General features: G+C 44.0%; 1 protein-coding gene across 1 annotated transcript; it reads right to left on the bottom strand.

Moving 5' to 3' along the window:
- Positions 1-269: 269 nt before the first annotated feature.
- On the bottom strand, positions 270-6,368 carry LOC141126206 (uncharacterized). Its single transcript, XM_073612319.1, has 7 exons — positions 6,305-6,368; positions 6,053-6,145; positions 5,502-5,644; positions 4,352-4,619; positions 3,646-3,824; positions 1,193-1,251; positions 270-420 (listed from the first exon to the last, which is right to left on the bottom strand). Exons 1-7 carry the CDS (start codon positions 6,366-6,368, stop codon positions 270-272), a joined length of 957 nt encoding a protein of 318 aa, XP_073468420.1.
- Positions 6,369-25,927: the final 19,559 nt, after the last annotated feature.

Below are 25,927 nucleotides of genomic sequence, written 5' to 3'. Positions count from 1 at the left end.
ATGACCTACGTTGCAATGTACACATGGTAAAAGGGTTGTTACTTTAACAAAGGTGAAAAGTAAAAGATTATCGCACAGATTTTCTGAAACAGCCAAATCTTAAATTATGCTTACATCTCTCATATTACACCCCATAAGGTCAATCTAAGTTAGTATTTCATAAAGATTGTTACTGAGAACACTGTGTACTATTGATAGCATAACTGAGCTTTATAAGGGTATTGTGAATTCATATCCTCTTTCAAAATGAGTTCTTGAAAATGTCAGTTTTAGGTCTGACATTTGCAGGTCTTAATTGCAAATACTGCACGTATATGTCCATTTCTGCTCCTGAAGTTATGCGTTTCATATTCCTGGGGCATACATCCATTGTCTGCACCTTCAGCCCATACTAGGCAATGATGCATGTTACGATAGTCCCTGAAAATATAATACATTGATTTGTTAGGTAACTACATTACTTGCAGGATAATTTGGCATTCCAAAAAGTGTCACGCAGAGTGATTTAGTGTAATAATGCAAAAAGTTTTCCGAACACTTCATTCAATTGAAAATATATGACTGGAGGTCTCTTTGTCATTGTACAAAAAAAGATACCGCTCCTCAATATAGCCTGAGAAGAGCAACCAACATCCAATCAGCATTACCAAACATTTATAGCTGTGCAAACTGCTCTCTCTGATAAATTCCTAAAAGGCTTGGCAGCAGACTCGTTGACCTGACATCAGCAGTAACCTGCCATTAACTAGTATTCTTCTATTTTATGGTAAACAAACATACCCCACAGTTAGCAAAGCTGTACATATGTACTCATACTACCAGGATGCACACAAACAGCTTCCACCAGAGATGGGAATGCGTGCCTCAGTGAATAATTTAACCTTCACTGCTATGAAGTGGAACCAGCTAACACACTTCCTAGCCCACTTATAATTCCTATTTCCACCTGTATAGAAACATTTGACTTGCACTTCTTTATTTTATAGGATCTTGTAATGCAACTCCGACCTTCAATATAATATATTTTCTTTATGTGCAATGTAATCTTCAGGTCATTCTACTTTATGCTGTGCCTGTTTAATATTAGAATGTGTGGGAGCATCATTTTCATCCCAATATTGGTGTTTCTGTTCACACCTATCAAAGAAGTTCTAAGCTGGTTAGAAAGGAAAGGTAAACCATTTATACTTACCTAAGCAGACAATGATTTCCTGTTGAACAGCTTCCTATGCAACGTCCCACATCAATTTCCTAGCAGATTGAAAAACAGATCAAAACAAAGAACACTTCCTTATCTCTATTCACATTCCTAAAAGTTGTGCAAAAAGGTAACAAAAGGAGAAACTCGTTTGCATATCAACAAATGTGCATGGCACATTTAAAACGGCAGGCTGTGGCTTTGTCTCATTGTATAACAATTAACCAGCTTAACTTTGTATTCAATGTGTTAATGAAAAGTCCTTTAATATTTCAAACTTTCAATAAAAACTAGAAAGAAAACAAATTAATTGCCAATGACCTTCATTTATACCATGTACATCTTATGCATATTTTATTTTAATATACAGCTAGTTATACTTTTGGTGTTGTGTATTTATAAATACACTAAAGTGCTAATTTGCTATCTACATACAATTAATGTATTATGAAATTTTAGATGGCTTCAGGAAAAAATAAAGTTTCTTTACTTTTTTAGCTTTACATAAAGCTAAGGTTTTTATTGTCTTTGTTCCCAGTATAGAAATGTTCCCTTATTTCCTGTCACAGAGACATCAGAAATTGAATGGAAAACTTTCAAAAGTGTGAGAAACTCCTCTTAGTTGTCATTAAAATATGTGTCAGCTTTGAAAGATCCCCCCTCATCTCCTATTTCAGCTACAATTGTAAAGTACTAGATTTAACATAATTCAATGCCCCAGTGACAACAGTCAGCAGGACAAACAGAAGAGGTTCTAGCTCTCCCTACTCTATCCCAAGCTACAAAAAGGTTTTAGCCAGAGATATACTTTAATGTCAATAGCTCAGATAATGCATCATATTGTGTTAAGGACTGTTTATAAAAATGGAATTGAGAACTGAGCTAGAAAGGACATTCGTTTTTTGTTTGCATTTTTCAGTAAAGCTTGCACACGGTTTTATTCAAACTTCTTAAATTGGTTGTAAACTCAACATTAGCACTTTGTTGCATTAAAATCATTTCAAATCAATGTACATGGTACTCTTTTTACAATATGTCTAACCTTTGTCATTTTGTTGAAACTGAGCCAGGATCACTTTCATGACGTCAGTGACACATGCGCAGCTTTGTGGCTACTTAAGACATGAGGTGTGTGCCATCAGTCTTTTCAAGGCCAATGCAATGCCTCTGTCATCCATTCTCTGTGGCATTGCATTGCAATCCTGTGAGGGTACAGCCCTGTGCCCTACGTTCTGAGACATCCCATTCGACTTACTACGTCACATAGGAGTTTAAACCTCGGCACCGATCACCAAGGACAGAATGCAACTTGCTAAAACTACACCAAAACAGCAGATATCCCACAATGTTATATTTCTTTTTCACTTTTATTAGTACCTCTGTTCAGAAAACAGGTACAGGTATGTAAACATGTAGACATGGCAGACTTCTTTGCCATAGTAATCCTAGAATGAAAATGAGGCTTGGTTATCACGCAATGTGCATGTGCAAGATTCCGGCCATTACCACAACAAGGGCAGAAGTTTTACAGTGCACAGATGAGGAAGACAGAAGTAAAAATGGCGCTGGCTTCGGACCAGAGGCATGGAAACAAAAATTAGCTGCTAAAAAGTAAGAAGGGACCAAGGAGGTTTATTTATAAGATTGGATGATTTAAAAAGCTTTTGTGAAGTGGCTATATTAATTTTTAGGATTTGTTTGGCTAAGTTTACTTCCTCTTTAAAAATGCAAATATAGCAAAAAAATAATTTCGTTACAGTCAAAAATGGAGTATTGAAACCGATGTACTTATTAAAACTACTTAATTAAAACTGATGCACCTGTTCAAAAATGGTAAACTGATGAGCAGCAGAAAGTTTAGATACAAACACTGATGAACAGAAAGTGTAAATCTTTTCCAAAAAGTGGAGACCTTTTGAAACAAAGAGAAAGATACCGCTTTCAATTGTTAAACAGAAAAAGGAGAACCAGATACTTAAGACTGATGCAGCAGGGCACTTTGTTATGGCAACGCCCTCTTTTACAGGCAGCTGGCGAAATGATAACTTCACAACTTTCATAAGTGATACATAAAATGTGAATTTTTATAGTACAGTCATTTAATAATTTGGGGTGGACCTGCACAAAGTATGCTAAGAATGCTGGAAACTGCTATCAATTTCAGGAATGAGGAACTCTGAAAATTGTAACCTGGCCCATATGCTTACAGAACAAAAGTGGCAAACTTGTAGTTCTGCAAAGAAAGTGGTGTTGCGCAAAAAAAAAAAAAAAAGAGAAGAGCAGTCAAAGCAGTTTGCACTTTTATAGTTAGAAATTTACGTTTGGAATACTATAACTTTTCAAGGTAATAGTGGAGTATTTACAAGGCAAGAGTAACAAAATGACACTGCAAACCACTAACTAAATCAGCACTTTCAAAATGGCATGTTACCACTTTTAAATCTTACCTTTAGCAATTCTTCAACAACACCTTTCTGATTTTGAACAATCTCATAGTAGTATTCCATATAGGAGACCCTATAACAATTCTCTTTCATATCACAAGTTTCCACTGTTTGAACAACTTCTGCTCCATTTGGATTTTCAATAATTACTGTGCCGAATTTGGTTGGAGCACACCAAAATCCTGTAAAGTATTAGACCATGAAACATTCATTTGATATAATGTTAGCCGGGAAGCCAAAACGCATTATTTTCCACTAACTACATATTTAAGCTTACTTCATACTTGTTTTGTGCTAATTGAAATATTGGTGTGATATTTAGATACAGCAGCTGGGTTGAATAGCTAGGCACAGACATACTATAAAATAAATTGTTTTGTGCAATGTCTGACTACATCATACATTAAACATGAATATATTATTATACATATATATATATATACACATTAATACAATACATATTCTATGTTTTGCTTATCTCCAATGCAAATTATTGTTCATGAATACACATCATTTTGCCAATAGTATTTAAAAAAACAGGAGCGTGCAAATTAAACCAAGAATCAAACAAAACTGGCAAATCCAACAAATAAAATCTTTCTTTATGAACCCTACATTCTCTATTCACTTGTGGGTTTTTTCACATATTTTGGTCCTATAAACAAAAATTCTCTTGTTTACAATTTACTGTTTATGATTTTTAATTTACCTGTAGAAACATCAGGACTGGAACATTTCCCAACATCAACTGTAGACTCAAAGGGGGTATCTGGGAAGAAGGTTTTCAGAAATGGCATTCGGATGCACTCCTGTGGAATGGGAGTGCATTGACAGTCCTCAATGACTGCAATTTCTTGAATTCCCTGGAACAAAAGAACCCTCTCTATAGTGACCTTTGTGGGTTGGCAGCTTGACTGACTGGGACATGAAGGCTCTGAACTAGATGGAGAAGGTATATCTGGAACCCTCTCTCGTAACTGCAAAATAAAAAAAACTGTTAGAGAAGGTGTCATTTCTCATGTGCCTAAATGAAAAGCTACAACTTGTTAAGCCCTTAAGCTGTATGATCCTTACTTTTTTCAATAAAAGACACACTGTGTGTTCAAGACTACATGCTAAATGTTTTAGCATAATAATGTCCATAAGCAGTAAGTTTCCTACCAAACTTTTTTTGCTGCAAGCTGTGTGCACTGGAATAGTGTTGTCTCCAGCAGCTTGAACCTGATTTTGCAGTGAACAATTCATAGTTGCTCTCAGTGCAGAGCACTCTAATTGGCCAATGATTATATAGCAAAGCAGAATAATAAAAAATCTTGTTGAGCTCCATCACTTTTGGGCTTTATTCGTTTTAATTACAAGCATTGGGCTGATTCTAGACATGGTAAACATGTCTAGTTATGTAGTAGAGTAAATAAATGAATTACTCAAAGGCAGGAATTTGGTCATTTGGCACCCTTATAATTAGAACAAACAGGAGAGTATGTTTATTGTTGTATTTTTGGGCAGCAAAAATGGTTTGCATTTTTATTTCACAGAAATGTAAGATTTTTTTTAAATGTTTCTTTTCTAAATAATAATACAGTATCATGTTATTATATTAAATATAGTGCCACACAAATCCAAAAACAGTGCAGTTTTTGCTTTAAAACGCCAAGCAGTTACAAACTTTTTAGCGATTGAATCTACCCAAATGAAAAATGGCAAAATGTACCAAAGTCATTAAACGATTAAAAAATGTACAAAGTCATTATTAGGATGCAAAGCTCAACGCTTTAAAAAGATAATACAGATTAATTAAAATAACAATAGAAATATAAGAATATAATATTTAAACAATGAAAATGAAACCACTCACTAACCTTTTTATTTTTTAGGAAATCTAGCATTGAAGAGTGCTTTGGAAGTCCAGAAAAGACAGAATTGTAAGTATTCATTCTTTGAGTGGCCCCACAATGAGACCTGCACAGGCCAACATCCACACTTACGGGACTGCCAGATATGTCTATAAGAAAGAAAATATGTCTTCATAGTAAATTGTTATCCACAACTCTATCAATACAGCTGGAATACAAAAAATGTTTTAATTTGACAGGTCTGCTGATATATGTTATCTTCACGATGTTTAGACTTTTTTTCCCATAGACAAGACCTACTGGCCCTGTTTATTTTGTGGAACTGTTTACTGGAAATTTTCTCACATATTAACAAATTTGTTTCAAAATCTAGAGTACCAGTACTCAAACATGTTACATAGTAACATAGTAGGTGAGGTTGAAAAAAGACACAAGTCCATCAAGTCCAACCTATGTATACTCACAATACTAGACAAAATGCCACTGTATGGAATCTTAGGCCTGACCCAATTAATTATGGAGAGTGTATGGACTAATGAAATAAATAGGGAATATACCTGGCCCAATGTAAACAAAGTTACTCTGTCTTTTACAGCATTCTCGTTCTGCAAACAAATTTCTTCTGTTCTGTCTGTTTGCGATCCCATCATCTGTAAGACGGTAGGTAAAGTTACAAAGAATATTATACAGCAAAGAAATTAAAATTTTGGGCACACTGTTAATTAACTAATACAAAATAAAAAATGTTTGGTTGTTATTTAAAACGTATCTGATTAACAGTAAGGTAAAATAATTGACAAGGTACTTACAAGCTGAACAGAGGCAGCAGAACAAGCTGAAGAGGATCATAACCATCAGCACTGAATTTTCCATGTCTAGTGCCTACCCTTGCCTCTAAATGACTGTTTGGGTTCCAAAACTTCTATTGCAGACTTTAAATACTTAGGGAGACATGGTTTATATGTATATTGGTGCCAAACCTACAATAAGATGCTGCTCAGCTTGTAATCTTAATAGAACACAAAAGTGGTGCGAAAACCCTTGATCTAATTGAATTTCCCCACTTAAAGGTCTCTGAAACACTGGTTAAAATCCACTTCAAAGGCATGTTTCTAACAGCAAATTACCCCCTAAGCTTGGCTTATCTTTTGGTTTTATTTGCTTGCTCAGCTTGAGGTGTTATCTCAAAATACTCACACTAGCCAAATTAAGCCTTAATTAGCTTTGACTCCACTTCTTTTAAGAAGAAAAAGAAAACAATTAGATATTTATCTATCTCACATTTCTGTTATCTGTGGTTACATTTTTTTTTTTGGTGCTTAAATGTTTAAACTTAAGTTTCGTAATAAACTAACTTTAAGGCATCTTTAATAATAATATATCTCTAGCAAGTTGGATAGCTCCATAGCAGAAACAAATGATGTACAGTTTGTCCATATGCTGCTTAAACCCAACTTTAATGACAAAAATACTCACAAATTCACCTTTTTAAAGAGTAGAACATATTTCCCTGTAATTTGAATTTATTTAGATGTGTGGTTTAATATCTTCAATTTTAATACACATTTCCCACAGAGTGGGAATTAATTAAAACTCTTGTTGGGTTCTTATCATCACAACCTGTCCTGCTGACAACAGATTCACCAGACGGAAAGTAAAGGAAAATCTGCAACCAGGACACAGAAATAAATAAAAATCTAACTGACAGCAGTTAGCTATAAAACCAAAAAGGGGTTACATCCCTTCCCTACTAATAGTAACTGGCATGCAAAATGTATGTAAAAAATACGAATGACCAGAATATAGTATAGCTAGCTAGAGATGTGTGTGTGTACACAATACAAAATATTGACACTCTATATAAAAGGGTTGGTTCTCAGCAGCCATCTGTCACTGTGTGTTGGAGCACAGAGAATTAGTTGCTATACCATGATACAGGTCAGAGACCTATCCATCCTTTTTTACCTACCATTTTAGGTTTATAAGTAAACAGTAGATGCTGTTTAGCTGCTGGGCATTGCAGTATGTCTATCTATCTATCTATCTATCTATCTATCTATCTATCTATCTATCTATCTATCTATCTATCTATCTATCTATCTATCTATCGAGAGAGATTTTTTTAAAAATATTTACTAGGTCATAAAATTTCAGTTAGGGTTAATTTTTTATGAGGGGGGATCTATTTTTCCACAACACTGAGTTGGCAATTTTTATTAAAATAAAAAACAATTTTATTATGTACAAAGTTTAAAATAAATTGTTAAAGTGAAATTTTAGTCAGAAAATTAAGTCCTGCTAGATCACTTTAGGCTGAACCTTTTTGCAAGTACAGCACTCCTTTTGTGACAAACCCGTCACACCTGGTAGCCACGTTTATCTTCACAACCTTGGTAGTGTTGAGCTCCAGGTGAGTGGTAGAGCACCATTTGTGCCTTGCCACAACTCCAGATACATTAGCGGACCCATGTTGGGTAACCAGTGCCTTTGGGAAACCTAGATGGCCGCTGAAGTGTGGATCAGGCAAGCTACATGATTGTAACCAGATATTCCGGTGTCAAAGTTTTGGTGTTGTCACTTGAACCCAGGGCTAAGTTTGTGAATGACCCATGGTACCCCAGCATTGGGATGCCTACTGTATTGAGGGATCAAATGTCCTATGCTTCTAAAAATCTGACCAACAGGATACCTAGCCAGTTGCCTAGCCCCAGCAGTGGGGTACCTAGCCAGTTACCAGATCCAGGCGGTGGAACAACTAGCTTCTTTTTGGATCCCGGCAGCAAGGCTTCTTATTTGGAACCCAGCACTCCTTGGGCTAACGAGACATTTTCTCTCGGGGCTCTTTCATCTATGGCTGTTTGGAGCGTCCGGAGGTCGCTCCTTCAAGGGGGGTACTGTCAGGAAAGGTTTCACCTGCTGGTGGCACTGTGGCTCCCAGATCTATGGGCTGCAGTTCTGGTGTCCACCAGCGGGTGTCTCTCAGCAGTTGAAGGGTGACGGTCGGGAGAGGATTCACCTGCTGGTGGCACTGTGCTCCCAGATCTTTAGGCTGCAGTTCCGGTGTCCACCAGCGGGTGTCTCTCGGTAGTCAGGAGCTGACATCATCCCCTGCAATCAGGCAACATCTGATGCTGATTGCAGGAGGTGTATTTAAACCTGGTGAATACTATTACATTTTGCCTTGGTATTGTCTCCTTGTGCCCCTGATCTGTGTTCCTGAAGCCTGCCTTCCGTCTCCTGTTCCTGGACTCTGACCCTGATCCGGCAGCCTGATTTTTTTCCTACCCGCTCCTTCTCCTGGTTCCCTCTTCCCTGTCCTGTCTTGTTCCCAGCTCCCCTCTGCTTGATCTCCCGTGTTTGGCCCTGGCTCTGGTACAGTTACGATTTGGTTATCCCATGCTCTGTACATATTGGATTTAGACTGTCGTTTGTTTTTCTAAAAAAATCATATTATTTACACTTTACCTGTGTTTGGTACATTCTGTTGCAGTCCACATATTTCTGGTCACACCAGTCCCTGACAACTAGGCTGCGATTCACCACCATCCTTATTCATTCCACTACCTGATCATCGACCTGTATCTTATCCCAGATGACACTCACCGCTAGGATGCGCAATTTGTTTAGCTGGTTCCGTGTTCCAAATCACTGGGCATATAACTCACATTCCATGACCGTGACCTCAGATTCTGTATCGATCAGGCAAGGGACTTCTTGATCATTGACTAGGGTATTAATCACTGGACTTGGTGCAACCTTAGCCTCCTGGTCCGATGGGACCTTGTTTTGATGGTCCCGGGGGTCGTCCCTGAGCCCTTGGAGCCACTAGTTTAATGGTGGCCTACAGGTGCTCTTGTATTCAGCCAGACCACAGTTCCTGGCTATAAATTCAAAGCAGCCACACCACCAGCACTTGTGATCTTCATCCAGGTCCCTCTGCAATGGATTCTCACCCTTAGAGGTGTGGGCCAACTCTTGTTTGAATGTGAACATCTCTTGTCTCAAGGAAGCCACATCCTGGCCATCTGCAAGGCCAACAGGGAAGAGGGAGACAAGGCCTCCTCTTTTAGATGTAGCGGTTCATGCCTCTTTTTCAACGCAACAGTTGCTTCTGCATCTTTCTGTTCCCGTTCCATCGTGTCCACTACAGTATCATTGAATGAGAGAGGGGTTTGGCATTAATTCACTTCTGTAAGGCTATCCTGACTTGCCCAGCCTTCATTTCCAAAACAAACTGATCCCTCAGTAGTTATGGTTATCCCTCAGACGGTTATGTTGGCACAGCCGTATACATCTTTCTTCTCTAGGCATTTCCACAAGTTCTGGAGGGCTACTGCAAAGTGGGTGAGGCTTTTGTCATCTTGCTGCCCATGGACGAAGAACCTCCACCTCAACTCTGGGACTGTCACGTTCTCTCTGAACAGGTCTGCCCGGCATGCTCCTCCTTCCTCCCCTCTAAGAGGGGCATATTCTGCCAACTACCACCAACTTTTGGGTAGGTGCAGTATAGTGTGGCAGATACTAAAAACACAGAGTCCCGATTTGCAAAGAACATTGTATTGTACATTGTAGCAGTAGTCAACAGCACAGACAAGCCTGGCAGGAAGCTCACCATTTGGAGCATGCAGCAAATTGACAGTGGTCAGAAGATACAGGGATGCTGACAGCTGAGATTTCCTGTGAAGATAGACTTATGCCCCGTACACACGATCAGAGTTTCCAACAACAAATATTGGATGTGCGCTTTTTGATGATAAGTCCGACCGTGTGTATGCTCCATCGAACATTTATTGTCGGACTTTCTGCCAACAAATGTTGGCTAGCAGGTTCTCAAATTTTTCGCCAATAAATTTTTGTTGTCGGACTTTCCGATCGTGTGTACACAAGTCCATCACACAAAAGTCCACGCATGATCAGAATTAAGTACGAGCCGGAAGCGCTCGGTCTTGTAAAACTAGCGTTCGCAATGGAGATATCACATGACTATTGAACTTCCTTTTTATCGGCTTGCCGTATGTCTTGTACGTCACTATGTTCGTAATTGTTGACCAACATTTGTGTGACCGTGTGTATGCAAGACAAGCTGGAGCCAACAACCTTCAAACAAAATTCCACTGTTTTGTTGTCGGAAAGTCCAATCGTGTGTACAGGGCATTAGTCCCTGCTCTTTCCCTACTCCGTAACCTTTCCCTATCACTGCCACTGTCCCTGTCAGACAGGGAACCTGTCTCTAACCTGGCCACTCACAAAGTGTGCCAAGGGTCATAGTCTTAAATAGACTCTGATGGACCTAAGATGGCCACCAGGGTCACATTGTGTATGTTGTCTAACTAAATCACTATCTGAGTGACTGAGGAAATAATAGATAAACATAGCTTCTCACAACTTCCTTTCCCAACTGCATTGCCACTGCGGATGGCAGACACCTGCAGTGGAGAATATACTGTAGACTGTAGCTGCCTACATATAGCCATATTTAAATGTAGACATTAACATTACAGGATCATTTATTTACAAAACAAAACAAAACACAACATTTTGTAGTTAGTATGTTCCCAGTATTAATTAAACTTCACTCTCCAATTTGAGCAGGACCCCCAACAGCCATTTTAGAATTCAAAATGACAGTATCATTTAATCCCATAAAAAACAACCAAATATTGTAGTGACTATGTTCCCAGATTTGCACCTAAGCCAAGATTTAAAAGAGAAGTATGGCTTCTTAAAAAAACTAAAAAAAAACCAGAGCAATCAAAGACCACTGATTGACAGTTCTCAGTCTTCAGTGAGCAGAGAGCTATCTGTTCTGCCCCTCCAATGCTCACTCATGCGCTGGGCTGTGAAGGGGGCAGGAGCAGCTGGCTCAGGCTCTCAGCAGCTCTCTGAGCTGCTGAACCAGCCGTCGGTCCAGGCATCTGGGAAAATCTTGACTGGGATTGATCTAAGTGACATCAGCTCTACAGCGGGCTAAAGCCCTGTAAACAGGTCATAGATGTGCAGAACAAACTTCACTTCTGTGATCAATAGGAGAAATAGCACCACAAAACCTTTAGCCATCCTTTAAAAAGGACCCCCAAAAGTAATCTTTAAAGTGGCATTCTATTGCAGCTTATCAAATCTTATATGTGATGGCTATATTAGTTTCTTTATTTTAGGCTTTCTAGTTTTTCGTTTCTAGTGAAGCGACTTCCCGTGGGGGCACTGGACACAAAGGCCAGCAGTGCCGATGGGGGACCCGAGAGGAAGAGGTTCGGGGACACTTTTCAATTCCATTGCACAGAGTAGGTAAGTATAGAGATGTTTGTTATTTTTATAAAAAAATATTTTTTCCTTTACAATCTCTTTAACTGGGCCTTAATGAGCATTAACACACTTTAAGGAGCTTTTTATGCTCAACAGTTCCTCTCCTGAACGCACAAGTGATGTTTTTTTTTTCTGCCTATAAACACCCCTGCCACTAAACTCCTGAAAATGCCTATAGTGTGAATAGACACATTGGCTAACATGGAGGGGAATTTAAAGGCAGGAAAAATAAAAAATCTCAAACGTCCGAAGAAGCAGCTTTTTTGAGCTGCATAGTGCATAAGACCTTAAGACCCCTTTCACACTGAGGCGCTTTATAGACACTATAGTGCTAAAAATAGCGCCTGTAAAGCGCCTCTCCTGTCACTCCAATGTGAAAGCCAGAGGGCTTTTACACTGGAGTGGTGCACTGGCAGGACGCTCAAAAAAGCCCTGCAAGCAGCATCTTTGAGGTGCTCTAGGAGCAGTGTATTCACCGATCCTAAAGCCCCCCTGCCCATTGGACTCAATGGGCAGCGCCGGCAAAGCGCTGCTACTGTGGCGTTTTGACCTTATTCATCCGTTAGTGGGGGTCAAAAAGCGCTGCAAAAACGACGGTAAAGTGCCGCGAAAAATAGCAGAGATTTACTGCCGACGTCCGGCGCTGCTCAGTGTGAAAGTGCCCTAAGTTTCATTCATTCACAGAAAAACACCCTAATTGCTGTGGCAAGTACATTCCCATTGCAGTATCATTTTCCCCAGAAACTTTCCCAGATTTATGTAGCACCTTCTACTTTAGGTAGGTGCTAGAAGCAGGATTTTTTAAGTGCAGGTAAATTTAATCAGGCCTAGCTGTAAGCTAGTTCAAGTCGGGTTTGAGTTCAAGTTGGAGCCTACCTGAGTAACAAAGGAGAATCTGGACAGGAGGCACAAAGAGGAACCGAGAGACAACGGGAGCTAGTGTTGCTGGGCAAGTCTCCAGGAGGGATCGACCAGAGTACAGCCAGGAGGGCTGGTGAGTGACAGGCCCATTTGGGAGAGCTGAAGAGGCCATCCCAGAGAGGATTGGGAGTGAGCAGTCTGAAATTGATGTAGAGTCAGCAGGAGAGACTGTGATGTCATGGGCAGTGAAGAGGGCTTACTATGAGCAGTAGTCCACCAAAGTACAGCTAGCTTTAAAGGACTTTTCTTTTACTATTTGTTGCTACGCTAAAGGGTCCTGCAGTCCCTGCCTGCAAATGGCAGTTGCTAAGGCCTGGCTGGAACCAGAGTCAGGCCCAACCATGTGCTAGCTGTACTAGGAACCAAGTATTGTACAGGAGAGAGAGGAACAGTCTACAAATAAGCGTTGTGCTGGAGGAGACTGGAACTCTAGAAGTGTAAATAGAGGTCCCAACTGATCAACTTATTGATTCCATTATTGATTCTGGGTATCCCATCATTTTCCTTACCCTATCCAATTTCAAAATACCTAAATAAAATGCAAAACAAACATATGGACTGTTCATTGTCTCAAGAGTGACTGGGAAGTGAATTCCATACTACTGAGAAAGTGTGACAGGTGGACCACAATATCCAGCAGTCCAGGACCATCTGTTAAGGGTAACCTGCCAGCCATTGCCCCTAGCAAGGAGGTTGATCAAGCCGGGAAACTGTGCTTTGTTCCACCACCGTTGAGGAATTCAAGGACTTATGTGCTCTGCCTGGTATTCAGTACCACAGTAATATATGCCATTGCCCATAGCAACCTGCGGTGCTGGGACAGACATTTATACCAATCCTGCAATTCAGTGACTTTCTACCATGTGCTGTCACCATGGCGGGTAATCGCACCCATGGATTACAAATATTCTCAGCGCTCTGCTAATGATGGGCATCTTAAACTTTTGCTCCAAATTCCTGCATTATTCAGTAAAAAGCGGAGTGACTGTGCCTGCTCTGTCCAGAGTGCCGGATTCCAACCATGGTGGTCACTGCTGGGGCCCGGTGTGGCCATTGTGGGGAGCCACTTACCCAACTGGGGGCTATCCAGCAGGAGCCGAAGTACTACACCGCGGACCTGCTTTCAGGACTTTATAGTCTGCAACCGCGGAGGTACCGGAGGGCCGGAGTGTCAGAAACCATGAATCAGACTGAGACAGAAGTACAGTTAAACTTGTTTAACCACTTAAGGACCAGCCTCCTTTTGGATTTTAGGTGTTTAAAACAGGTTTTTCTGCTAGAAAATTACTTAGAACCCCCAAATATTATATATGGTTTTTCTTCTAACACCCTAGAGAATAAAATGGCGGTCATTGCAATACTTTTTTTTGCACCGTATTTGCGCAGCGGTCTTAAAAGCGCACTTTTTTTGGAAAAAAATCACTTTTTTGAATAAAAAAATAAGACAACAGTAAAGTTAGCCCAATTTTTTTTATATTGTGAAATATAATGTTACGCCAAGTAAATTGATACCCAACATGTCATGCTTCAAAACTGCGCCCGCTCGTGGAATGGCGTCAAACTTTTACCCTCAAAAATCTCCATAGGCGATGTTTAAAAAATTCTACAGGTTGCATATTTTGCGGTACAGAGGAGGTCTAGGGCTAGAATGATTGCTCTCACTCTACCGGTCGTGGCGATACCTCACATGTGTGGTTTGACCACCGTTTTCATATGGGGGCGCTATTCGCGTATGCGTTCGCTTCTGCGCGCGAGCTCGTCGGGACGGGGTTTTTTTTTTTTTTTTTTTTTTTTACACTTTAAAAAAAAAAAAATTGTGTCACTTTTATTCCTATTACAAGGAATTTAAACATCCCTTGTAATAGAAAAAAGCATGACAGGTCCTCTCAAATATGAGATCTGGGGTCAAAAAAACCTCAGATCTCATATTTACACTAAAATGCAATAAAAAAAAAAAAAAAGGAGATTTAAAAAAATGACATTGAAAAAAATATGCCTTTAGGAGGCGTGGACGGAAGTGACGTTTTGACGTCGCTTCCGCCCAGCAGTGTCATGGAGACGAGTGGGCGCCATCTTAGCCTCACTCGTCTCCAGGCACACCACAGGGAAGGACGCAATCGCCTCTGCCGCTACCGACGGCTCCGGTAATCGGCGGAGGGCACCAGATCGAGGCGGGAGGGGGTGCCCCCTCTCCCGCCACCGATAAAAGTGATCTCGCGGCGAATCCGCCAAAGGGACCACTTTTATCTGAAAGCCGTCTGCCCCATGAAAATGGGGATACTGAGGTTATGGCAGCTAGCTGCTGCCATAAGAACGATATCCCCGTTCAAAGTTTGGACGTACATCGTCGTGCGGCAGTCGGTAAGTGGTTAATAATAACAAAAGTAAATAGAACAAACGTAGTCAAAACATAGCCAAAGTAACCTGTAACCGGAACGGATAGTCAGACAAGCCAGGGCATCAGGAAGCAAGGGATCAGCGTAGTGTAACAGCAAGCAGAATCTGGAACCAGAAGCGATGTCAGCCAAGCAAGTCTTGAACAGGCACGCAGGAGAGAGTCTCTGTGATGTTGATCAGGCGAAGGCAGAGAAGATCTGGGCTGGACAGCCTAAGTAAGCAGGACTGACGAGCAGGATATCATCAACAGGTGAGTCACTGTGGAGAGATAGGAGCTGGCAATTAACCGACAGCTGAGCAGCCAGCTCAGAGAAAGAAGGGCTGAGCCCAGCCCTGACAGTACCCCCTCCTCAACGACCCCTCCCCCTTGGAGGATCACCAGGCTTGAGGGGAAAAGTCTATGGAAATCACGGAGATGGACAGGGGCATGTATGTCCGAGGATGAGACTCAAGAGTGTTCCTCCGGACTGTACCCTTTCCAATGCACCAGGTACTGTATTAACCTACGGGAGTCAACAATGGACTGTACTTCATACTCCTCATGGTTCTCAACCATACAGGGTTAGGATGTTGGACTGAGGTGGTAAAGCGGTTGCAGACCAAAGGTTTTAATAAGGAGACATGGAATACATTTGAGGTATGCATATTAGAAGGAAGGTCTAAAGCATAAGCCACTGGGTTAATCCTGTGGAGAATACGGAAAGGCCCAATAAATCAAGGTGCCAACTTCAGAGAGGAAACACTGAGCCGAAGGTTGCGAGATGACAGCCGGACCCTGTCCCCAACCTGGTAGGAAGGCACAGGCAGGCATTTGCGGTCAGCATGGAGTCTGTACCTATCATTAGCATGTCGCAAAGCCTCCTGGACTTGTGCCCAAGTGGAACGAAGATCACGGAGATGCTCTTCTAACGCAGGAATGCTCTGCAGAACAAATGAGTCAGGCAACATGGAAGGTTGGAAACCTTAGTTCGCCATAAACGGGGACAATCAGGAAGCAGAATTCAAGGCACTATTGTGAGAAAACTCCATCCAAGGTAAAAGGTCTGACCAGTTGTTATAATGGTCAGAAATATAGCAACGTAGGAACTGCTCCAAGGACTGGTTGGCTCGTTCTGCTGCCCCATTATACTGCGGGTGATAAGCAGAGGAGAAATCAAGCTGAATTCCCAACTGTGCACAAAGGCTCACCAGAACCAGGACACAAACTGACTACCCCGTCCAAGATGATCACCTTGGGTAGTGTCAGAAACCATTAAATCAGACCGAGACAGAAGTACAGTTAAAATCACGCTTGTTTAATAATAAAAGTAAAAAGAACAAACGTAGTCAAAACATAGCCAAAGGTCAGTAACTGGAACGGATAGTCAGCCAAGCCAGAAGTCATGAATCAATGTAGTGAAATGGCAAGCAGGATCTGGATCCAGAAGGGATGACAGCAAAGCAAGTCTTTAAACAGGAACGCAGGTGATTGTCTCTGTGATGTTGACCAAGGCTAAGGCAGAGATCCTCTGGACTGGACGACTTAAGTAGGCAGGACTGATGAGCAGGATATCATCAACAGGTGAGTAACTGTGGAGAGAGATGGGAGCTGTAAATTAGCCGACAGCTGAGCAGCCAGCCCAGAGAAGGAAGGGCTGAGCCCAGTCCTGACCGTACCCCCTCCTCAACGACCCCTCCCCCTCGGAGGACCACCAGGCTTGAGGGGAAAACGTCTATGGAAATCACGGAGGAGGACAGGGGCATGTACATCCGAGGATGAGACTCAAGAGCGTTCCTCCGGACCGTACCCTTTCCAATGCACCAGGTACTGTATGCGCCTACAGGAGTCAAAAATGGACTGTACTTCATACTCCTCATGGTTCTCCACCTGTACAGGGTGAGGATGTGGCACCAAGGTGGTAAAGCGGTTGCAGACCAAAGGATTTAATAAGGAGACATTCATAATACGCATATTAGAAGGAAGGTCCAATGCGTAAGCCACTGGGTTAATCCTGTGAAGAATACAGAAAGGCCCAATAAACCAAGGTGCGAACTTCAGTGAGGGAACAGGAAGTCGGAGGTTGCGAGATGACAGCCAGACCCTGTCCCCAATCTAATAGGAAGGCGCAGGCAGGCGTCTGCGGTCAGCATGGAGTCTGTACCTATCATTAGCATGTCGCAAAGCCTCCTGGAACGAAGACCACGGAGATGCTCCTCTAACGCAGGAATACTCTGCGGAACAAACGAGCCAGGCAACGTGGAAGGTTGGAAACCATAATTTGCCATAAATGGGGAAAATTGCGAAGCAGAATTCAAGGCACTGTTGTGAGCAAACTCTGCCCACAGTAATAGGTCTGACCAGTTGTTATGATGGTCAGAAATATAGCAACGTAGGAATTGCTCCAAGGACTGATTGGCTCGTTCTGTGGCCCCATTAGACTGCGAGTGATACGCAGAGGAGAAATTAAGTTGAATTCCCAAATGTGCACAAAAGGCTCGCAAGAACCGGGACACAAACTGACTACCCCTGTCCGAGACAATCACCTTGGGTAGCCCATGTAAGAGAAACATCTCCCAAGCAAAAATGGAAACCAGTTCCTTAGAAGTGGGCAACTTATTAAGTGGAATACAATGACACATCTTTGAGAACTGGTCAACCACCATAAGGATAACTGTGTTGCCCTTGGAGTTGGGAAACTCCACAATGAATTCCATAGACAGGTGAGTCCAAGGCCTCCCTCCATTGGGTATGAGTTGTAGGAGGCCCATTGGAAGGTGTTGTGGAGTCTTACTCTGAGCACACACAGAACAGGCAGCTATGAAGGCAGTTACATCAGAATGTAGACTTGGCCACCAGATTTGTTCGGAAATGGCCCAAAAGAGTTGATTCTTCCCAGGGTGGCCAGCAGCCTTGGGAGAATAGTAAGTCTGGAGCACGGCAGTACGGAGACTCTCTGGGACAAAGCAGCGGTCACAAGGTTTCTCAGGAGGAGCATGGACCTGAGCAGAAATAATTTTGTCACCCAAAGGAGAAGTGAGACTGGTGCAAACCGTAGCCAGAATACGATCAGGAGGATTCACAGGTATTCACAGCTATGAGTAAGCATCTCTGTATGTGAAACGCGTTAGCTATTGATATTCTCCTATCGTATCTGATGACTTTTGTTGGATTGTAATACTTTTTGAAATAAAGATGACCATTTTCAGAGTGCAGCAGTCCGGGATTTCCTTGATACCAGAGGATTCACAGGAACCAGAACCGACTCCAACTTGGAAGTGGAGGAAAATTGTCGTGACAAGGCGTCAGTCCTTACATTCTTAGTATCGGGTAAGAATCAGACAATGTAATTGAAACTTGACAAGAAAAGAGCCCATCGCACCCTTCTGGGTAAGAGATGTTTAGCCTCAGACAAGAATGTGAGATTCTTATGGTCAGTAAAAATGAGAACCGGCACAGTGGTACCTTCGAGGAGATGTCTCCATTCTTTCAGGGCTAAAATGATCGCCAACAGCTCTCTGTCACCAATCTCATAATTGCACTCCACAGGTGACAATTTCTTGGAAAAGTAGCCACAAGGATGCATAGCGCTCTCAGAGGTAGGTCGTTGAAACAGAAGGGCGCCAACACCAGTCTCAGAAGCATCAACCTCAAGCATAAAAGGTAACGTAGGATCAGGAAACAAAGGTAGCCTTGAGACTCTCAAAGGCCTTAATGGACTCCAGAGACCAACTCTGTGGGTTACCGTCCTTTCTGGTCATATCAGTCAGGGGCTTGACCAGAGACGAGAAGTTACGAATAAACTTCCGATAATAGTTGGCAAAGCCCAGGAAACGCTGCAGAGGACGTAAACCCACGGGTTGAGGCCACTGTAGGACTGCCGAAAGTTTCTCTGGGTCCATCAAAAAACCAGCAGTGGAGATTACATAACCCAGGAATTTAACCTGTTCACAATGGAACTTGCATTTCACCAGTTTACAATAGAAATTGTTCTCTCTTAGTTTCTAAAGCATACGACAGACATCTGTGTGGTGGCTCTCCAGGGACTTGGAAAATATGAGGATATCATCGAGATAAACCACCACACATAACTACAACAAATCTCGGATGACATTGTTAATAAATTCCTGGAATACTGCTGAGGCGTTACAAAGGCCAAAAGGCATTACGAGGTACTCATAATGGCCTGTTCTGGTATTAAATGCAGTTTTCCACTCGTCGCCCTCCTTAATCCTCACGAGATTATATGCCCCTCTCAAATCAAGCTTCGTGAAAACCGTTGCTCCCTTGAGGCGGTCAAATAACTCCGTAATCAACGGGATCGGATAGGCATTCTTAACCGTGAAAGACCAAGACTGACAAAGGGTAAACCCGGCCGTGAGGGGGTATGGCACCAGGTTGAAGGTCAATTGCGCAATCATACGGACAGTGTGGAGGCAAACTACTGGCTTGACCTTTGTCAAAGACATTGCTAAAATCGCGGTACTCCTCTGGCAGGGAGGAGAGTAAAGAGGTGCACAGGACCTTGGCTACCTTCTGGAAGCATGTTTCACTGCATTATGGTGACCAGGAGAGAACCCCAGCATGGAGCCAATAAAAAGAGGGGTTTTGCCTCTGTAACCAAGGATAACCAATAACCAGCGGAAACTTAGGTGAGAAAATAACTTGGAATTGGATCATAGAGAAGAGCCCCTATGGCCATGGACAACGGAACCGTCTGATATGTCACATGGGCAGGCTGTAGAGGTCTCCCGTCAAGAGCCTCAATGGCAAGTGGAGTATCACGCAGCTGCAGCGGAATTGAGTGCTTTGATACAAAGGCAGCATCAATGAACAGGCCTGCAGCCCCAGAGTCGATTAGAGCCTGTATATCAGGAAAGAGGCAAGTACCAGTCTCGCCAATATCGCTGCCTTCCTTCGCACATGCGCGGTAGAGCGGCACTCCGGCGCATCCCTGGGCACAATACAGCGAAATGGCTAATGTTTGTGTGCAATTCAGTGAAGCGGCTAATGCGCATGCGTGATTCAGCGGAACGGCGAACGCGCGTACGCAATAGCGCGCACAACATGAGCCTCCCACTGGCCTATAAAATCCACTCTGTGCCATGACCAGATTGCTGGTTTGTCTTTCAGCTCCCCGTGTGTTTCCTGCTTGTATCCTGATTCTTGATTACCTGTTGTGACCCGGATTGACCTTGACCTGCTCTGATCTCTACCTGCATCTGACCCTTGGCTTGCCTCTCGGACTTCTCCACTTGCTTACTGTGTTTGACCCTCGGCCTGTCTACGGACTTTGCTATCAATCTCCAGTATTAAGTCATCAGCCTGCTGACAGACCTGCTAACAGTCCTTTGCACTAGACTGTTTTTGCCTATCTAGAGACTCTTACTAGTCAACGGTGTTTGACCCCCGTCCTGTTGTTGGATCAGCTGTTCATCCTCCTTCTTGAGCTTCAGCATCTTCCAGTCCTGCACAGCTGTCTCCCTGCCGGTGACCTTCACGCAAGACCTGCCCAGCCTGCTGGTGACTCGTGCCTCTTTGTGCCCTTCACCCCCTGTACCATCTTCAGGAGTGGAGTGCGCTTAGTCACAAGAGGTTACCGCTCTTAGCCTCGGTGAGCACCCTTATCTGACACTGTATCTCGACGGACGACATCCTTCTGGATAACTGGGGATGAAACGCCACCTAAGGTCTGTCCGTGACAGGACCACAAGTTTCAGGCGTTCCCTGGACCGGTAGGACAAGGCTTCAAAAGTGACCTGCCTGGCCACAATAAAGGCACAATCTCTCTCTCTCTCTCCTCCTAAAGGTTCTCTCATCCGCAGAGAGACGCATGAAACCCAAGTGCATGGCTTCCCCTTCACTGACCAAGGAGGCATGGGAGGTGAGGGAGGCACTGGTGGGACTGCAAAGCTCGGAGACAAACGTACAGGAGGCTCCTGCAAGCGCTCCTTAAAAGAGTCTTTCTCTGAGTCTGGAGTCAGAGGATGGCAAACGTGATCAACTTCTCCAGCTCAGTGGGTATATCTCGGGCTGCTATCTCATCCTTAATGGTATCCGAGAGACCATGAGCAAAAGCAGCCACGAGGGCCTTATTGTTCCACACAACCTCTGCTGCCAGAGGATATCATCAACATCCCTGACTTCTGGCACTTAGCCGACAGCTGAGCGGCCAGCTCAGAGAAGGAAGGGCTGAGCCCAGCCCTGACAATTACCTGCATGTTCTGAATTCATGGCCTTCGCCTACTGTCAGAAACCATGAATCAGACCGAGACAGAAGTACAGTTAAATCACACTTGTTTAATAATAATAAAAGTAAATAGAACAAACGTAGTCCAAACATAGCCAAAGTTTGGTAACCGGAACGGATAGTCAGAGTTGCGGCCTGGCGACTCCCCTGTGAAACAGAGGATATTAGCGGAGAAGAGACTACCGTGACCTGTGGCCTGGCGACTGTAAATACTGCCGTGCAGGAGCCAGATGCAGAGTCGGCCAACTCCAAATCCCTTGACATCCAAGTTTGGAGAAAGCCATTGCCAGAGAAAGGTGCGCCTTCAGGTGAGCTGGACAGGGAAAGCGAGGGCCAGGTCACTGATTGATTGGAATTTCCCCAGAGTGCAGGCCAAGTTCAGGTCTCTAGAGAGGTTGGTGGAGTGGTCATCACCTAGTGACAGTTCTGAAGAGTAGTGGGAGACCGGGGAATCCCAAGTCCTTGAAAGTCAAGATGGGCCAGAGCCAGCAGTGAGATCTGAGGAAGCCTCAGGAACCCTAATTAGTAGCAGGCAGCTCTTCTTGAACAGTCCTTCCACCACCCAGACCAGAACGCCTGCCTATCGTCAGTGGGTCATGAGGGCCCAGGATGCCTGTGTTCTGCAGGGAAAGTGGAATCCCAGGGAGTTGTCAAGATTCTCTCGAGAAGTACAGCGGCAGTTAGCCCTAGAGTGGGGCCTGGACTTCCCATATGTCCCTCCCCAGATTATGGACTTCGTGGAGAGCTCCCGGGGAGAGTGGGAGGATGACCTAGTCTGGGACTTTCTACATGTCCCTAAGCCGCTGTGAGTGCCAGAAAGCGAGGTCTGGGCCCGTTTTCAAAACATTCGGGTAGAATGGTGGCTTGGGATATCTATCTATGGAGATCGGGTGCTCATTGCCAATGCGGGTAGGCCCACACAGAGCTGCTCAGTTTCCATAGAGAAAGAAGGAGGGGTCCGGAAGAGGCTACCAGATCCTCGCTTCTATACTTGAAAGGACTGTGAGGAGCCACAGTGTGCATGAAGTGAGCCACATAGACTGCTGGAGAGTTGCAACGTGTGTTCCTTTTTCCCTGACTGTGCAGGAACAGATCAGCCTGCTGCCCTGAGTGCCCAATGGATGAGACAAATCCAGTTGTAAGGACATTGAGGGTATGGCCTGTCCCTGGAACAAAATTCTGGACACCTGTCTGTTCTGGGAGGGACCCCTCCCATCAGGAATTCCAGAAGAGGACTGTCCACATCTGTATATATTTGTTTTCTTCTCTATTGTTCTGTTAGTTGGTTATAACCCTCTTCTGACAAAAAAAAACAAGACAGAAAAAAATGTGCGTGCTATATCGGTCAGGGAAATGGCCATAGGACTGGCAGTGTCGCCAATACTCATCATGGATTGACCAGACAAACCTCCGGGCGCATTTGCGTACACAGATGCGCAATGGCGCTAACAGGCTGGATGAGAATTTCTGCGGGCGCAGTGTCTTTCTTGAGGGAGAGATGCTCTGGCTGAGGGACCAGCTGCTTTTGGGTGAGGGGGGGGGGTTGAGTGTAGCACCCTCTACTTTAGGTAGGTGCTAGAAGTAGGATTTTTGTAAGTGCAGTTAAATTTAATCAGGCCTAGGATTGTAGGATTGGCAGGGGGCAGGCCTCCTTGATATACTCAGGGTCAGCCCAGCTGGGGAGGAGTTGTTGGGTGGAAGAAGCTGGAGATGGAGCACTAGGTTGCTGGGGCCTTTGAGGCACTCCCCAGTCTGGGGGGGGGGGGGTGATCTTGGGCCTGAGGGGTTCGGGTGCAAGTCGGAGCCTACCTGATTAACAAAGGAGGATCTGGACAGGAGGCACAAAGAGGAACCGAGAGAAAGTAGGAGCTAGTGTTGCCAGGCGAGTCTCCAAGAGGGATCCACCTGGGTGCAACCAAAAGGGCTGGTGAGTGACAGGCACAGTTGGGAGAGCTGGGGAGGCATGCTGGAGCGTACTGGGAGTGAGCAGTCTGAGATGGATGTAGAGCCAGCAGTAGAGACTGTGATGTCATGGGCAGTGAAGTTGGGCAGCTGCAGCCAGGAGGGCTGGTAGGGCCTGAAGAGGGCAGACTGGGAGCAGTAGTCCACCAAAGTACAGCTAGCCTTAAAGGACTTTTCTTTTGCTATTTGTTGCTATACTAAAGAGGCCCTGGGTCCCTGCCTGTGAATGGCGATTGCTAAGGCCTGGCTGTAACCAGAGCTAACCATGTGCTAGCTGTACCAGGAACCAGGTATTGTACAGATGAGAAAGGAACAGTCTACAAATAAGCATTGTGCTGGAGGAGACTGGAACTATAGAAGTGTAAATAGAGGTTCCAACTGATCAACTTATTGATTACATTATTGATTATGGGCATCCCATAATTTTCCTTACCCTATCCAGGTTCAAAATCCCTCAATAAAATACAAAACAAACATATGGACTGTTCATTGTCTCATAAGTGACTAGGAAGTGAATGCCGGGCTGGGACAGGGTGACAGGTGGTCCACAATATCCAAGCAGCCCCTACGGGGGTACCGCTACATTTAATAGGAACTTATCAGTGCTGCCTATCAGTGCCCATCAGTGCTGCATATTAGTGTCTCCCTTTAATGCCATCTCATCAATAACCATCAGTGCCACCTCAGCATTAACCATCAGTGTGGCCTAACAGTGCCCATCAGTGAAGGAGAAAAATTACTTATTTACAAAATTTTCTGACAAACTTCTTCCTTTTTTTATATCAAAAAATAAAAAACCCAGCTGTAATTAACCACTTGCCGACCGCCTAACGCAGATATACTGCGGCAGAATGACACGGGCAGGCAAAATCACGTATCTGATACGTGATTTGCCTCCCGCAGGGCAGGGGGCGCATTGCGCTCCCCCCTCCGGTGCCCGAGGCAGTCGGCATCGTTAGGGGAACAATCCGTGCAGAGGGGGAGGCCACTCATTCGTGGCCACCTCCTCGCAATTGCTCCCAACGAATGACAATCTTCCTCTGCTGCTGTAATGTAAACAGTGGCAGAGGAAGTGATGTCATCTCTCCTCGTGTCGGTCTTTTCGTTCCGGCGCCGAGGAGAGAAGACATCAAGTAAGTCTGCACAACACTACACTAACAGTAGAACACTCTAGGGCACACTTTTCACCCCCCAATCACCCCCTGATCACCCCCCCTGTAACCCCTGCCACAGTGACACCAATAGCAGGTTTTTTTTTTACTGATTACTGCATTGGTGTCATTTGTGACCGTTATCAGTGGTAGGGCAGTTAGTGGTAGGCCCCTTTAGTTCTAGGGTACCCCCCTAACCCCCTAATAAAGGTTTAACCCTGTGATCAACCCCTGTCGCTAGTGTCACTAAGCAATCATTTTTCTGATCGCTGTATTAGTGTCACAGGTGACGCTAGTTAGGGAGGTAAGTATTTAGGTTCGCCCTCAGCGTTTTATGGTGTCAGGAACCCCCATGTACTACCCTGCCCCCTAGTTAACCCTTTGACCAGTGATCACCGTATAACTGTTACGGGTGACGCTGGTTAGTTATTTTTTTTTTATAGTGTCAGGGCACCGGCCGTTTATTACCTAATAAAGGTTTAACCCCCTGATCACCCGGCGGGTGATACAAGTTAGGTTTTAGGGTCAGATAGGGTCTGCGTTGCCCCAGGCAGCGTCAGGTTAGTGTCAGTACTGCTAACACCCATGCACGCAGCATACACCTCCCTTAGTGGTATAGTATCTGAACAGATCAATATCTGATCTAATCAGATCTATACTAGCGTCCCCAGCAGTTTAGGGTTCCCAAAAACGCAGTGTTAGCGGGATCTGCCCAGATACTTGCTAGCACCTGCGTTTTGCCCCTCCGCCCAGCCCAGCCCAGCCCAGCCAAGTGCAGTATGGATTGTCACTTACAAAACACTAAAAGGTCTGATCCCTGCGATCGCTAACAGTTTTTTTGGTAGCATTTTGATACCGTCGCTAACAGTCAGGAGCTTTTTTACCTGTGAGTCTCACTAGTGTACCACTAAATTTAGAGCCCAAAATGGCAAATCGAAGGTACACTAGTGAAGAGGCCTACAGGTTTCTGAGCATGACAGATAGTGAAGAGGAAGTCACTCATCTGTCAGATTCAGGCTCAGAATAGGATTCTGTAGAGGACAGCGGCTCCATGACAGATAGCTCTGACGACGGAGTTGTGGTCCCTGCCAAGGTCAGGCGTACCAGACCCCGAACTACTTCTTCTGTCGTTGATGTGCAAGAACCGCAGGTCCCTCGTATGGAGCAGAGCAGTACTAGTGCTGCTATTCTGGTGAACTGGCAAGCACCAGCGGCCTAGTAGACCCTGGTCGTAGTCAATCCAGCACTGCAGTATCACGTGGTGATGTGGCGAGTCCTATATGTGCAGTTCAAGCTGGTGAGGTGGCAAGCACAAGTAGTGTCCCGCTGCCACCAAGAAGACGAACACAGGCCCATCGTGCCCATAGTGCCCTTCCTGCTGCATTCGCCAATCCTAATTGGGAACCCACCACTTCTGCAGCACCTGTACTTCCCCCATTCACTGACCAACCTGGCATTCAGGTGGAAACAG

The sequence above is a fragment of the Aquarana catesbeiana genome, linkage group LG01, assembly GCF_042186555.1.
Source record: "Aquarana catesbeiana isolate 2022-GZ linkage group LG01, ASM4218655v1, whole genome shotgun sequence".
NCBI lineage: Eukaryota > Metazoa > Chordata > Amphibia > Anura > Ranidae > Aquarana > Aquarana catesbeiana.
Note: the sequence above shows the minus strand (reverse complement) of the source record. Positions and strands in the feature narration are given on the sequence as shown.

Coding starts and splice junctions, on each gene's coding strand:
- LOC141126206 (XM_073612319.1), bottom strand. CDS start 6,368: ATGGAAAATTCAGTGCTGATGGTTATGATCCTCTTCAGCTTGTTCTGC. Junction 6,146..6,304: donor CTGCTGCCTCTGTTCAGCTT/GTAAGTACCTTG, acceptor ACCGTCTTACAG/ATGATGGGATCGCAAACAGA. Junction 5,645..6,052: donor CTTTGTTTACATTGGGCCAG/GTATATTCCCTA, acceptor TCTTTCTTATAG/ACATATCTGGCAGTCCCGTA.